At 36.4% G+C, this 14,226-nt stretch overlaps 1 protein-coding gene across 3 annotated transcripts in view; it reads left to right on the forward strand.

Annotated features, from left to right (window-relative positions):
* LOC149808055 (uncharacterized) overlaps positions 1-14,226 on the forward strand; it is a 147,232-nt gene that overhangs the window by 80,034 nt on the left and 52,972 nt on the right. For all 3 annotated transcript variants that reach the window (XM_089973103.1, XM_089973109.1, XM_089973116.1), the window contains one exon: positions 426-3,483. In XM_089973103.1, the coding sequence (XP_089829229.1) occupies positions 426-3,483 (3,058 nt within the window). The remainder of the gene's footprint in view (positions 1-425; positions 3,484-14,226) is intronic.

Raw genomic sequence — 14,226 nt, forward strand, 5'->3', positions numbered from 1 at the left:
CATAACCCTGTTGTCTAGGTCACAGCAAGGGAAAATGAAATTCTGTAACATGTATGCTTGTCGTAGTATAACTTTTCAACCATTAAAGAACTAAAACCATTTATATATTTTGATAGTACAGCATGTAACATATGATAGTCATACCCACATTACAAGGTCATGGTTACGGCAAAGAGAAGATATAACTCAGGGACATCAGTCCATTATGGATGCATGGTGTAGTTTGAACCAATCATGATAATAAGTCAGTAGCTTGGCTGCTGCTTTTTAATCTGTACAGATATTTTGTTTATATTTTACCCATGTCTATGGTATTTCATACAATAGTCAGTAGTCAAGTCCTTGGTTTAAAGGATAAGGTCACTAATAGGGGAAAGGTCACAAGATGGATGTATCATTTGCTGTTCTCCTATTTGTTTTTACAGATCTGAGCCCAGGAAAAAAGATGGAAGAGACACAGAAGGTGATATTAATTGATGGCAAATGCACATGCTGCCCCTTTGGTTACCATATTGATCTGGACTTCCTCAATTTCTGTGACACTGTGCAGAGTGGTTCGTACCTAAAAGAACTTAAACGAGTTCAGAGGGACCGGCGGAAACTTAGGAAATCAATGGAGATTTATCTCCAGCAGCAGGAACAGAAAAATAGGGAAAACCAAACTTCTCCTGACATTGCGAATCCCATGGATGCAGAACAGTTTATGTACTTAATGGACTATCAGGAGTCCACAACTAACAAGCTTCTAAATGAAATTGATGACTCAGTGGATGCAACTCTGACATCTATTGACCGAATGATGGAAACATCTCAGGGATCATCGACAAATCGTGTTCAGAGAAAATTTAACACATTCCCAAAGAAAGTAGGTAGACAGGTTGCAGATGAGCTAGCACAATATACTGAAACATTCTCAGCCACTCTTGCTAATTCAGGTCAGGCAGATTCAAGTGGTTCCTTGTCATCTGTGTCCACAGTGGCCAGTGATCGTGTGGTGCCATATGGAAGCCAATCGTATACATCGTCACATCATGTCACTAATATCACCAATGAAACCAATGTTACCAACATGACCACTATCACATCAGAGCATCTGGCTGCCACAATGGCCACCCACCTGCCGGTAGAAGATGGTGCAGCATCACCTCAGTCATTAACAACAAATATCAGCAAAGCGTCTTTACAAGCCATAAGGGAGGCCATGGCTGTCAGCTTGCAGAGAATGAGAGAGCTGGAGGAGCAGGTAAAAGCAATTCCAATACTCCAAGTCAGAATCTCGGTGTTGAAAGAAGAGAAGAGGTTACTTCAGTTACAGATGCAGGCCAAGGAGAAGAAGTTGAACATGAAAAGTGTTGGCGTAGGAGATGACTCATTACTATCTCCGCAAAGCCCCACGGCACAGTTTGAATTCAAAGTCACCAGATCACCACCACCCACACTTCCCAAGCCGAAAGTGAGGATGGTTGGTGTAGGAGATCATAGTGTCTTTGAACCATATTTGTTACAACCTGAACTTGAAGATGAGACCGTGAGGCACACATTTGAAAAGCAGGTGATATTCATGGACAGGGCCCAGAGTGCTCTTTACAATGAACAGCTACAAAAGGAAAGAAAACCAATGACACAAAGCGTTGGTGTTGGAGAAGGAAATGTTTTTGATGACAGTATGCACATTCATGAGAAGGAATTAAGAACAGTTATTATTGGCCAAACTGCTTCTGCTGGAAAGCGAAATGTTGGAATTGAATGCCGTGTTCCAACTCGTGATGTGGGTGTCATGTATTCAGTTGATTCTGAAAAGCCATCTACTAGATCAGTGGGAATTAATGTGGATATTGCTCCTCCAGTAACAACAATCGACTTCAAGGGAGAAGAATTTAGAGCAGCATTACAGGAAATGTTACACAAGAGTGTTCGCAGTGTTGCCCTTCAAACTGATCTAAATGGAGAAAAAGTGGATGTAGGGGTACAATTTGCTGTGTCAGCATGGGACGTCAGGTCCATTGGAGTGGGTGATGCCAGTATTGATGTTGAGGTGCGTAATCGTGTGGCACGGAGGTCTATTGGTTTGGATGTATATCCTGACCGCATGAATCGGGCAGTCAACACAGACTATGGCTGGAGGTTGGATGCAGGCACAAACACAGTGTCTATGCTGATGGACTGCAAAGCTACATCAACAGAAGAAACACGATCATACAGTGCAGGAACAATGACAGAAGAAGCATGCAGATTTCATCAGACCTCACAAACAGAGCAGTTTATTTTTAGCCAGTTGGGGCAGATACAAACTATTGGATGTAACACCCAGAGACTAGAAACTCATAGTGTGGGCAACAATACCACCATTAAGCCAGTGGTAGAAAAAGGTATAAATACAATACAGCACTGGAGTGTTCAGAATAAAGGAACTAGCACAGAAGTGGAAACCAGAACAATTGGTGTCAGTGAAGACACTCTAGACTCCTTTGTCTGTTCTTTTCCGGATGATGATGAATACAAGTTTGAAGAAGAGGCAGTGGAAACCAAGACCAAATATTACACAACAGTGATGGGTCAGGCAGACAACAAGGAGGAGAAAGGGTTTGAGATAAAAAGAGAATATATTGATGATGAGTCAATAGATAGTAGTTTTCAAACTCGAACAGTCAGAGAGGAAGAAGAAAATTCCAAATCCACCATGACAATTGCTGAAAATACAGAAAGGTTGAAAAAGGAGATGATGGGGATGTTGAGTAGCTCGGAAACAATAAAAGGAGGAAGAGAAGAGGAGGAGGAGGAGGAGGATGACAGAAATGAGGAAATATTGGAGGAAAAAGTCTGGAGGACCTCAGGTGATGGGCAGTACACCGTGACCACAGTAACAACAAAGCGGACATTTGTTGGGACAGAGGCAGAAAATGTTGTCAGGGACATAAAGACCATAACAGGTGGTCCAGAAATTCTGGGTTCTGCAGCAGATATTATCCAGAAAGAAGTGGAGCAAAATAATCTTAGACAAGGTGGGTTGCCTGGCATGTCTAAGTCAGTGATTGTTTCCCAGTTAGGGGCAGAGTTGGACAGTTTGCGCATGATTAGAAGCTCGTCTTCTACGGATGGTTCAGATGGCAGCAGTGGTGGCTTTGATGGTTACAGTTCTTCACAGACAAGTTACATCACCAGATCTTCCAGCAGTGGTTTTGGGTCAGGGGGTCTTAGCTCATCACAAACCAGTTTTAGCAGCGGGACTAGTGGTATCTCCAGCATGGAGGAGTTGGATCATTCACCCACCAGTGAAAGTATTGAGCCTTCAAATCGATTGGTTCAACAAACCAGGACTTATACCATGTCGGGTATGATAGGCTTAAGTCCCGAGATGGAGGATTCCTTTACTGCACAACTTGAGAATCCTGTAACCCTGAAGTCCATCATGAAAAAGAGTGCTTCAGACAGTGGCTCACAAACAAAGAAAGGGATCACATTTGCATCAAATGTGGTTGGGGGGTAAGATCCAGTATATATATATATATATATATATATATATATATATATATATATATATATATATATATATATATATATATATATATATTTGTAGGTGGAATTAGTGGGTTTTTAAAAAAATGAAAATTGGGTGCTGATTTATGGAATAAAGGAAGTTATGATTATTTTTAAGCCCTATCATAACATTGGTAGAGGTTTGTAGTATTAATTTTGTCTGTCCATTATATATATATATATATATATATATATATATATATATATATATATATATATATATATATATATATATATATATATATATATATATATATATAATTTTGTTATATTTGAAGTTTCTGGATTTTCCAGATGCATTTAAGGGTACAAATATTTTAACCTGTTATTGACATTTCCAGAAATCTATTTTTCCCCTTTGAATTAAATTTCAAGTTATTCCCATCAAATGATTAGGCAAGCCACACATTTGAAATTTTAGTGTCAGTTTATTCTTAAATTTTGATTATTGATAAGCAGAACAAACAATTTGTATTCGTGTTGATTTTTGCTGCATGTTAATGTTTGATGTATGGACATCAGCTAAAGATTATTTTGGAGCAAATTACTGATGCCATAACTTTGTGGTTTTTATATATATATATATATATATATATATATATATATATATATATATATATATATATATATATGCATTAAAATAAATTTCTTGGGAAAAGAAGACTACTGAAGTATGTACATTGCACAGATGAAAGTCAGTAGCTTTCTCTTCATTCAGTGTGAATTTCATTCTGATATCTAGGTACAGGCAAACCAAACCAAGACATTGCTAAACTTTGCAGACATGATTGGATATTAAATTACCCCTAACCCCAATGAAAAGGGATGTAACTCTTCTCTTCACAGATCTGAACTTTATCAGATATAACTTTAATTAATGGCAGATAAATGAAGATATCTGTCACACTGGGACAAAAAGGGACAATCCATTCTTCTGTGATAGAGCAATTACTTTTCTCACTACACTAATTGCTTCATCCCATAGAAATTGGTTCACTGTTGAACTCCAACTGAATGTGACTGGAGTATTGTGAGTGCTGGCAAGATGTTAAATTTTCACACATCAATTCATATGCCTTTATCTAAAAAGTGCCTTGTTTATGAAACATTTTACTTTGGGAAAATCAGAATGGCATTGTGACCAGGTGATTGCTGTATGGAGGCGACTGTTGGGACCAGCTTGACTGTGTCTTGATATTTGCCAACAGCCGTTATTATGTCAAACCATTAGCAAAACCAGATCTTTGTACAGACACTAATAAGCAGAGTGTTTACATAATACACTATTCCTAATGGTGGATGTACAGAAGTCCTGTCCGTATGTCTTTTGTTTCCACACAATGACTCAGTCAAGTACAACTTTGTAAATAGTTTGCAATTGGGGCAAGGAAGAAACCTGTAAATTTTTGGTTTAAAAGGTCAAAGGTCAGACACATGAACTGAAAGAATAAAAATTGTTACTACACAATAACTTCACATGTATACCCTTTACCTTGACCAGACTTTGCTGACGGCATACATTTTTAAAAACCCCAAGCAAAAGTACAAGTCAAAGCAACAGTTACTTTAAGAAGGAAAATGGTATCTGCACTATATTTAAGGTCTTTTTCATTCAAATTGATGAAACTCTGTGGATCGCTTACATTTGAGACAGGAAAGACATCTGTTCATTTTGGGGTCTGAAGGTCAAGGTCAGAGGAACTAATCGATGAAAAGTTGTTTTCACAAAACTACTAGAGTCTTGTAACCCTTGGCTTCACTCGATTTTTCATATTGTTTGCATTTGAGACAAGAAAGATATCTATTGAATTTGATGTTGAAATAATTAAGGTCCAGGGGACTACATGAAGGTAACTGAATTTCACACACTGACTAAAGTCCTATACCACAAACTATAACCACACTTTCTGGGATGGCTGGTATTTGAGACATGAAAGAACCTGTCTATTTTACGGTCAGTGGGTCAAAGATTAAGGTCACTGTGATGGGGAAAAAATGGCTTACACAAGATAACTTTAGCTCTGTCATTACTTTGACCAAATTTTGTGGATAACATGCATTTGAGGCACACAAAAACCTTCTGTATATACTCACTTATAAGATGAGTCCACATGCACACTGCACAGACCCATATGTGTTGTTATATAATGTGCCAGCAGATGTGGGTCCGTGTTTCCAGTTTGACTTGACTTATAAGTGAGTATATATGGTATTGATAAGGCAAACATTTAATATTAATCAGTACTGTTACTAGCAATAGTGACGTAGAACATGTGATTAGCTTGTACTATGTTATACACCAACTGACCAATGAGAGTTTTACATAATAGAAGTATAATAAATACAGTTAACCACATGGAAGGCATCTAGTGGAACATGCTCTTCCAAAAAAGAAAAGAATCGCTATTTAAATATTCTATATTTTCTGGTACAAAACAAACACCCTGCTGCAAACTACATAGACCAAAAATCTGCCATCATATAATGGACTGACAGATAAGGGTCTACACAGTTTATTCTGCTAACAATTTCGTGTAAACAGGGTGGACATTTTCCAGCTGGTGCGCAGGGTAACTGAAGATCAGGTAAGCTGGCTGATTATTTCCAGGAAGTAGGGTAGACAGTTGCCAGCAGTAGAAAATGGCAAGCAGGTGCATTATGTGAGAGGAGACTGGGACATCAGCTAACGATTTCCAGGAAACAGGGTAGAAATTGGCAAGCAGGTGCATTTTGTGACAGGAGATTGATACATCAGCTAATGATTTCCAGGAAACAGGGTAGAAATTGGCAAGCAGGTGCATTTTGTGACAGGAGAATGATACATCAGCTAAAGAATGATACATCAGCTAATGATTTCCAGGAAACAGGGTAGAAATTGGCAAGCAGGTGCATTTTGTGACAGGAGATTGGGGACATCGGCTAATTATTTCCAGCAAACAGGGTAGACCCTTACTTGCTAGCACATTTTGTGTTGGCAGATCAGGGATGTTGGGTGCATGTTTTATGTAGAAAATATAATTTACTACAAAAAGAGTGTGGAATGGAAAGCTGAGTATTTGATACTGCTGGAAAGCTATTAAGTTGAAAGTAACTACCTGAGGTCATAGAGACACATATGGTCCCTGAAGGTACTGTCAATAAAAACTTTTCAGCTTTCCATTCTGGTTTCGTAACATGACCAAAGTAAGGCAAAGCACCAATATTCCCAAAAACCTCTGCAGGATTTTTATCTTACTCATAAACATCTGATGTGAAATGAATAGAAAGCAAGTTAGATCTGTTAAAATTCTTACAAAGTGTAGTGTTGCAACTAGTCTCTTTATAAAGCTTGCTGAATAACTGACACTTTTAACTTAACATATGAGGGAGTGGTTAAAAGTATATGTATGCCAATATCTAAGTCCACTTCCATTGTTATCAGCATGAAACCTTTCTGTTTGTATGATCTACTGTCAATCATGTCATATGATGAAAACATGTCCTTGCTGCCAATAATGCTTCTGAATAATAAAACCAGTGGACATTGTCTAATATTACTGGGAATTATGGGAAAACAAATTTCAGAACGAGGTCATACATGGATTGATTGATTGATTGGTTACAATCACAAAAATACTACAAGAGTGATATTGAAAGAACAACTGAAAGAATATTTAAAAGATATGACAACAACTTTTGTGCCATTTCTTTAAGTCAAAAAGAGCTTTAAAGTCGTACTTTCATCTTTTATTTTTATCCCCACACTTTAGCAGAAGAATGGATGATATTCTCCTTCTTTCCATCCACATGTGTTCATATGTCTGTCCATTGCCATATATTATAAGCTGCTGGATGCAAATTCACCAGATTTGGTACAAAAGTTGCCTGGAAGAGAGTCAAAGACTAAATATACAAAAGTTGCCAGAAGAGAGTCAAAGACTAAATATACAAAAGTTGCCTGGAAGAGAGTCAAAGACTAAATATACAAAAGTTGCCTGGAAGAGAGTCAAAGACTAAATATACAAAAGTTGCCTGGAAGAGAGTCAAAGACTAAATATACAAAAGTTGCAGTTACTATGATATTTTTTAATATGTTTGAGCAAACTTTGACCATACAGTCGTAGAATGAGGATACATGATTATGTAATCGATTTTGTGTTATGACCCTAGATCATAATTGGAGTGTTTTGGGTTGGTTGCAAATGCTGAGATTTGCCATGGCACGCTGTTTAGTAGCTGCAGTTGTAGCTTTACATTACAATTCAGTTTCTGTCCTCACATCCCATGTATGTCACATGGAAGACAAGCAGAAACAGAAAACATTCATACCAGCAGCTCAGCCTCCGTCATATTCAACAGACATGATTTTAGGTATACAACATTAAGATCTATATTCCCTTATAAGTCAAGTTCACGCTACTCAGACACAGATCTGTTGTTGCATAATGCACAAGCAGACCTGGGTCTATTTTTTTATAGGATTAACTTGTAGAAAAAACATAAACCCAGATCTGTTGGCACACTCTGCGATGGCAGAACATGGTCTATGTTGCTTGCAGTAGGACTCAAATTGTACAAATGTATCTACAATGCCTGGATTATGTCATTCCCAGTTAGGCAAGTGTTTTATATACAAAGACAGGTTTCAAAGTTTAAACACTTGGAAGTGGACTTTCATTGTGATGTACACTACTTTTTAAATTTTGGTGCTTGTATTTGCATGGTTATTGCATTTCTTTCATTAATGGATATTTATATTTAGTTTTGTGTGACTGTCATTTGCCTCACCCTTTGCTCTGCGCCTCCACTTTTATTTTCCACTCAATTGCAAGTATTTGTACTTGAGTGTCAATGATTTACAACTTGTAGCTTGCTTGAAATCTCTCAGTGTAGGCGTATTTAAGAATGAGATGCTATCCGGCATGTATGTCATGCTTTTATTATCAACCATCAATGACATTTAAAGAAATAGTTGTATGTAGTACTAAGAGGAAATGTAAGTGATGTTTGGTCTAAATTTTTGTCTGGTTGAAGATAATTGCATCTTTGAATTCCTTTTAAGAGATTGGTTTTTTTGTTGTTGCAACATTGTTACTGGAGTTAATGTTTTGCTTTGCACCATTTGATAATTTTTTTTATGCAGTCATCGTAAGTTGCTCTATAGCTATCAGAGACCATTAGAATTGATGCACTAATTTTCTGCTTCAAGCATGCTAACTCTCTTGACAGAAGCCTGAAAGATTTGTCTCCCTTAGCTTGCTTCTCGTCAGATACAAAATATATGCTCGAGTGAATCCACTGGACAAGACTGAATGTACAATTCCCCTGACGCCACTATTTAAAACATTTACCATGGGTGTATTCTTTTTCGTGTAATCAGTCTGTACATTGTTTTCATATGAATACTAATCCAGATTAAAGGAGGAAAAAAATAAACAGAAAAACATCTTTAAGTTAAAAATGATACGATCAAAATCCAAGCTCAGAAATTTGATCATTTATTATATTAAAACGCAAAATATTTGGCTCATCTAACCATAAAGACATGTGAGTTTTGGGTATAGTCCCCTTTTCATCATCCATTCACAGTCATTATTTAGAGCTTAGGGTATAGTCCCCTTTTCATCATCCATTCACAGTCATTATTTAGAGTTTTGGCTATAGCCCCCTTTTCATCATCCATTCACAGTCATTATTTAGAGTTTTGGGTATAGTCCCCTTTTCATCATCCATTCACAGTCATTATTTAGAGCTTAGGGTATGATCCCCTTTTCATCATCCATTCAGTCATTATTTAGAGTTTTGGGTATAGTCCCCTTTTCATCATCCATTCACAGTCATTATTTAGAGCTTAGGGTATGGTCCCCTTTTCATCATCCATTCACAGTCATTATTTAGAGCATAGGGTATAGTCCCCTTTTCATCATCCATTCACAGTCATTATTTAGAGCTTAGGGTATGGTCCCCTTTTCATCATCCATTCACAGTCATTATTTAGAGCTTAGGGTATGGTCCCCTTTTCATCATCCATTCACAGTCATTATTTAGAGTTTTGGGTATAGTCCCCTTTTCATCATCCATTCACAGTCATTATTTAGAGTTTTGGGTATAGTCCCCTTTTCATCATCCATTCACAGTCATTATTTAGAGCTTAGGGTATAGTCCCCTTTTCATCATCCATTCAGTCATTATTTAGAGCTTAGGGTATGGTCCCCTTTTCATCATCCATTCACAGTCATTATTTAGAGCTTCTCAAAAACCACCTGATCGATTTTACAGGGAATATTCTGGCATCTAGACCTTTCAAATTTGTTCAGTGGATGCAAATCCATATTCCAATATTTGCCACTGTTACTAAATATAGAGGGGCCCCAAGCACTCACTGTCATGGATTATTGCCATCTCACCTCTGTCTGTGTGGGTTCAAGTCTTGGGTTCAGCCAATGTGGGCTTGTGAGAAAGTTTGCCAGTAGCTTATTGTAGGTCGGTGGTTCTTTCCAGGGTTTTCCCGTGTTCTTCCTCCACATTTATACTGGCCGCCATGAATAGCCTATCTTGTGCTGAAAATGGCGTTAAACCCTACAACAACAACAACTAAATATAGAAAAACCTTTAGACAGCTTCTGAAAAACCGCTGAACAGAATTTGTCCATGTTGGACTGAAAGCATCCTAGCATGAAGATTTTTAAAAAAAACATATGATGCCAATCTGCCGTCAGATGTGGCTGCTTTTAATAAAAATAAAAGAGATTAAAATGCCTTTTAATAAACTGCTCAACAGAATTTGACCAAATTTGACAAAGCATTCCGGCATGATAACAAAATTTGACCAAATTTAAGTTGGAACCTCATGGTATAATGGACCTTTAAATTTGCACAAATGATGACTCAGGGGTGGGGGGGGGAGGCTGAGTGGTCTGAGGCATTTGCCATTTCAGATCAGTAACAAGCCTGATTTCTGTCATCATTCTAGTCTGAACCAACATGGGTATGTGAAAAGCTTGCCAGTAGCTTCCCGTGGGTCGGTGGTTCTTTCTGGATTCTTCCACCAGATGTACTGGCCACCATATATAGGCTTTCATGTCCTGAAAAACAGCATTAAATCCCTTTTGCAAGAAAAAATCAAATGATGATATTGCCATTAAATATAGTCAATTATAACAAACAAAAAGATAGACTAACCTTCAGTGACTTCTGATCAAAAACTGCTTTTCAGAATTCAATCAAACTTCACAGAAAACATCCTGGGGATTTGATATTTTTACATATCTTGCTGAACTACCATAAAAATTATGGCTACCATTACCAATAAATATAACAGACAAAAAATGACTTTTTTCAATTAGGATTCTTCAGAAATTTACCGAATTTGACATAGCTTCTTGGCATGGTGGGCTTTAAATTTTTTTAAAATTGTGCCAGTGCAAAATCAATTATTGCTGCCATTATTAAAAGTAGAAAAATCATTGTGTATGATTTCTGAAAAGATGCTGTGACCAAATGTTAACATAAAAGTTTCTTGGCATGACTTTAGAATTAATTAGGTTTGACAGAAAGCAACTTGATCTGAAAGTCATTAACACATTAACCCCTAGCAACAACTTTAGGGGCAGGAGGTGGTAGCCTACTGCCGAGCTCTGTAGTGTCATGGTCATGCATGATACACTAAAGTAGGTGGTATTATAGAAAGGTAGACAGATGTAGCTATACAATGATACCAAATAATCTGGAATATCTAGTTGCACTACAAAATACAGATAGAAAAACCTCATTTTTTGGACCCGACTTTTTTTCACGCAAAATTTGCCCGTGGTCGGAATCCCATTTTGTGTCCGGATTTTAGACTTTTTGGTCTCAGATCTAAGACAAACTGGTATAAACTGCAAACAGACAGATGAGCTGTTGCAAAAAGTAGGATAAGATGGGCATTTGGAATAAAGAGTGGTCTCCATACAAAAATAACGGCTCCGTTTAGCAAAAAAAAAAAAAGTCCAACTTTTACCCTTCTGCTCATGTGCAAGTCAAATAGCCAACGAAAAATGATGTTTCTAACACATCTAGGCATTATGTTATTGAAAGATGACCGGGGATTTGGTTTTTTCAAGTCTGTTCAGAAATAGCTGTCAAAATGTGTTTCCTACTCAATTTTCAGGCAAAAATGGCAAAAAGTTCCAGCGGTTAATGTGTTAAAGCTGGTTCAAACACTACTGATCTGTGAACAGATATGACAACCATTACTTAAAATAAACCTTAGCAGCACATTATCTAAACCCTCATGACATAAATAAGACTAAATACAGAAATCAACTTGGCTAATTAGACTAAATACAGAAATCAACTTTTCTAATTAGACTAAATACAAAAATCAACTTGGCTTTTTGGCTAATTAGACTAAATATATAAATCAAATTGGCTAATTAGACTAAATACAAAAATCAACTTGGTTAATAAGACTAAATACAAAAATCAACTTGGCTAATTAGACTAAATACAAAAATCAACTTGGCTAATAAGACTAAATACAAAAATCAACTTGGCTAATAAGACTAAATACAAAAATTTGGCTAATTAGAATAAATACAGAAATCAACTTGGTTAATAAGACTAAATACAAAAATCAACTTGGCTAATTAGACTAAATACACAAAATCAACTTGGCTAATTAGATTAAATACAAAAATTGGGCTAATTAGACTAAATACAGAAATCAACTTGGTTAATTAGACTAAATACAGCAATCAACTTGGCTAATTAGACTAAATACAAAAATCAACTTGGCTAATTAGATTGAATACAAAAATTTGGCTAATTAGACTAAATACAGAAATCAACTTGGTTAATTAGACTAAATACAGCAATTGACTTGGCTAATTAGACTAAATACAGAAATCAACTTGGCTAATTAGACTAAATACAGAAATCAACTTGGTTAATTAGACTAAATACAGCAATCGACTTGGCTAATTAGACTAAATACAGAAATCAACTTGGCTTTGGCTAATTATACTAAATACATAAATCAACTTGGTTAATTAGACTAAATACAAAAATCAATTTGGCTACTTAGACTAAATACAAAAACCAACTTGGCATATAAGATTTCAAGTTTTATACATGTACCAATGATGCTGATCCACCATCAAATATGGCCATTATTAATACAGATAGAAGAAAAATGAAAAAGACTAAAAAAACTGCAGAAGGGATTTTGATGAATTTAACAGCCAGGAATACTGACATAAAGATCTTTTAACATTGTACAAATTATCTGGATATACCATCAAATATGGCTACCATTACTAAAAATAGGAATGGCTTAAAATTTCTTCTTAGAAAAGGTTCAGCAGCACTTGACCAAATTTGAAAGAAAACATTCTGGTATTATAGCTAAATTTGGCCACCATTACTATAAATAGAAAATCCTTCAAATGGCTTTACAAAATCCATTAAAGAGAATCACACTAAATTTGTCAGAAAGTATCTAGGAATGAAGGGGTTATAACATTGTACAAACTAGGTTGAAAATAAAATAAAATCTTAAAAAACTACTAAAGGATTTGACCAAATTTGAAAGAAGGCATCTAAACTAGAAAAGTTTTCACATTTATAGAAATGATGTTGATTCATCTTCAGATATTGCTGCTGTTAGTAAAAGTAGGAAAACATTTTACAAATCTTTATAAATACCAGCAAAGATGTCACATGAAAAACAGAATATTAAACTGCCTAACATGCTTTCAAGATTGAGATTTGCAAAATACAAATTTCCAACTATGGAGCCTGGACAACTGGAGGGAGAAAGGAGGGGGATTGTTAAACGTTACTCAGATATTGTCTTCCTTAAAAGAAAATCCTGATTTTGATTATTTGTGGACAATATTAATGCATTTAATGATGCATCAACAAGCAATCAACAAGTTTAATTGCAAATGGTATCCAGTACAATGCACCAAGCTGCCCTGGAAAACACATTTGGTTGGGAAATGGTTGCAATTTCCAAGGGAAGTAACTGTGTATCACAGTTTGGAACACAGTTGGAAAATCTGGGACAAAAAGAACATCACATAAAAATTCGGGAATTAATATCTGGTGCTATTATTGAGCATTCCTCTTTTAGAAATTAAATAAAATGAATTAGAAACCCAAGGCATATTGGCATTATTGATCAAGTTTTGGGCTAGGTTTGTTACTTTATGCCACAGCAACACAAGTAGGCTATATAGTGCCGAAGCAATTGGAGTAAAGTGCCTTGCTCAAGCTGGTCCAATGGTAAGATTCAAACCCTAACCCTTTTGGTCGCAAGCCCTGCATGCTAACCACTGAGCCACTTTAGCTCTGTTAATTAAGTAATAGACATAATCAGGAGGAATAAACATCATTAAAAATACCGTTGAAAGCACCATTAAAACACCATTAAAATGGATATTGGTATTGCTAGATTAATAGCTTGTTTATTGTCAGAACTCTTGTCAGTAAGTAATGGCCAGAACAGTTTTATTTCAGTGTATCAATCAGTTAGGCACAAGGACCCTCCCCCTACTCCTTCACTTTGCAACCATAAAAGTTGCCAAACAAGTATGAGAAACCCCACCACCACCACCAGCAGTGTGTAGAAGGTTGGCAAAGTTGCCTTATTTATATAAAAAGAAAAACAACAGCGTAACAGAATTTAACCAACTCTGACAGATAACATTGTTGTATTTGGACAAA

The sequence above is a fragment of the Sinohyriopsis cumingii genome, chromosome 1, assembly GCF_028554795.1.
Source record: "Sinohyriopsis cumingii isolate HCF-2022 chromosome 1, ASM2855479v2, whole genome shotgun sequence".
Taxonomy (NCBI): domain Eukaryota; kingdom Metazoa; phylum Mollusca; class Bivalvia; order Unionida; family Unionidae; genus Sinohyriopsis; species Sinohyriopsis cumingii.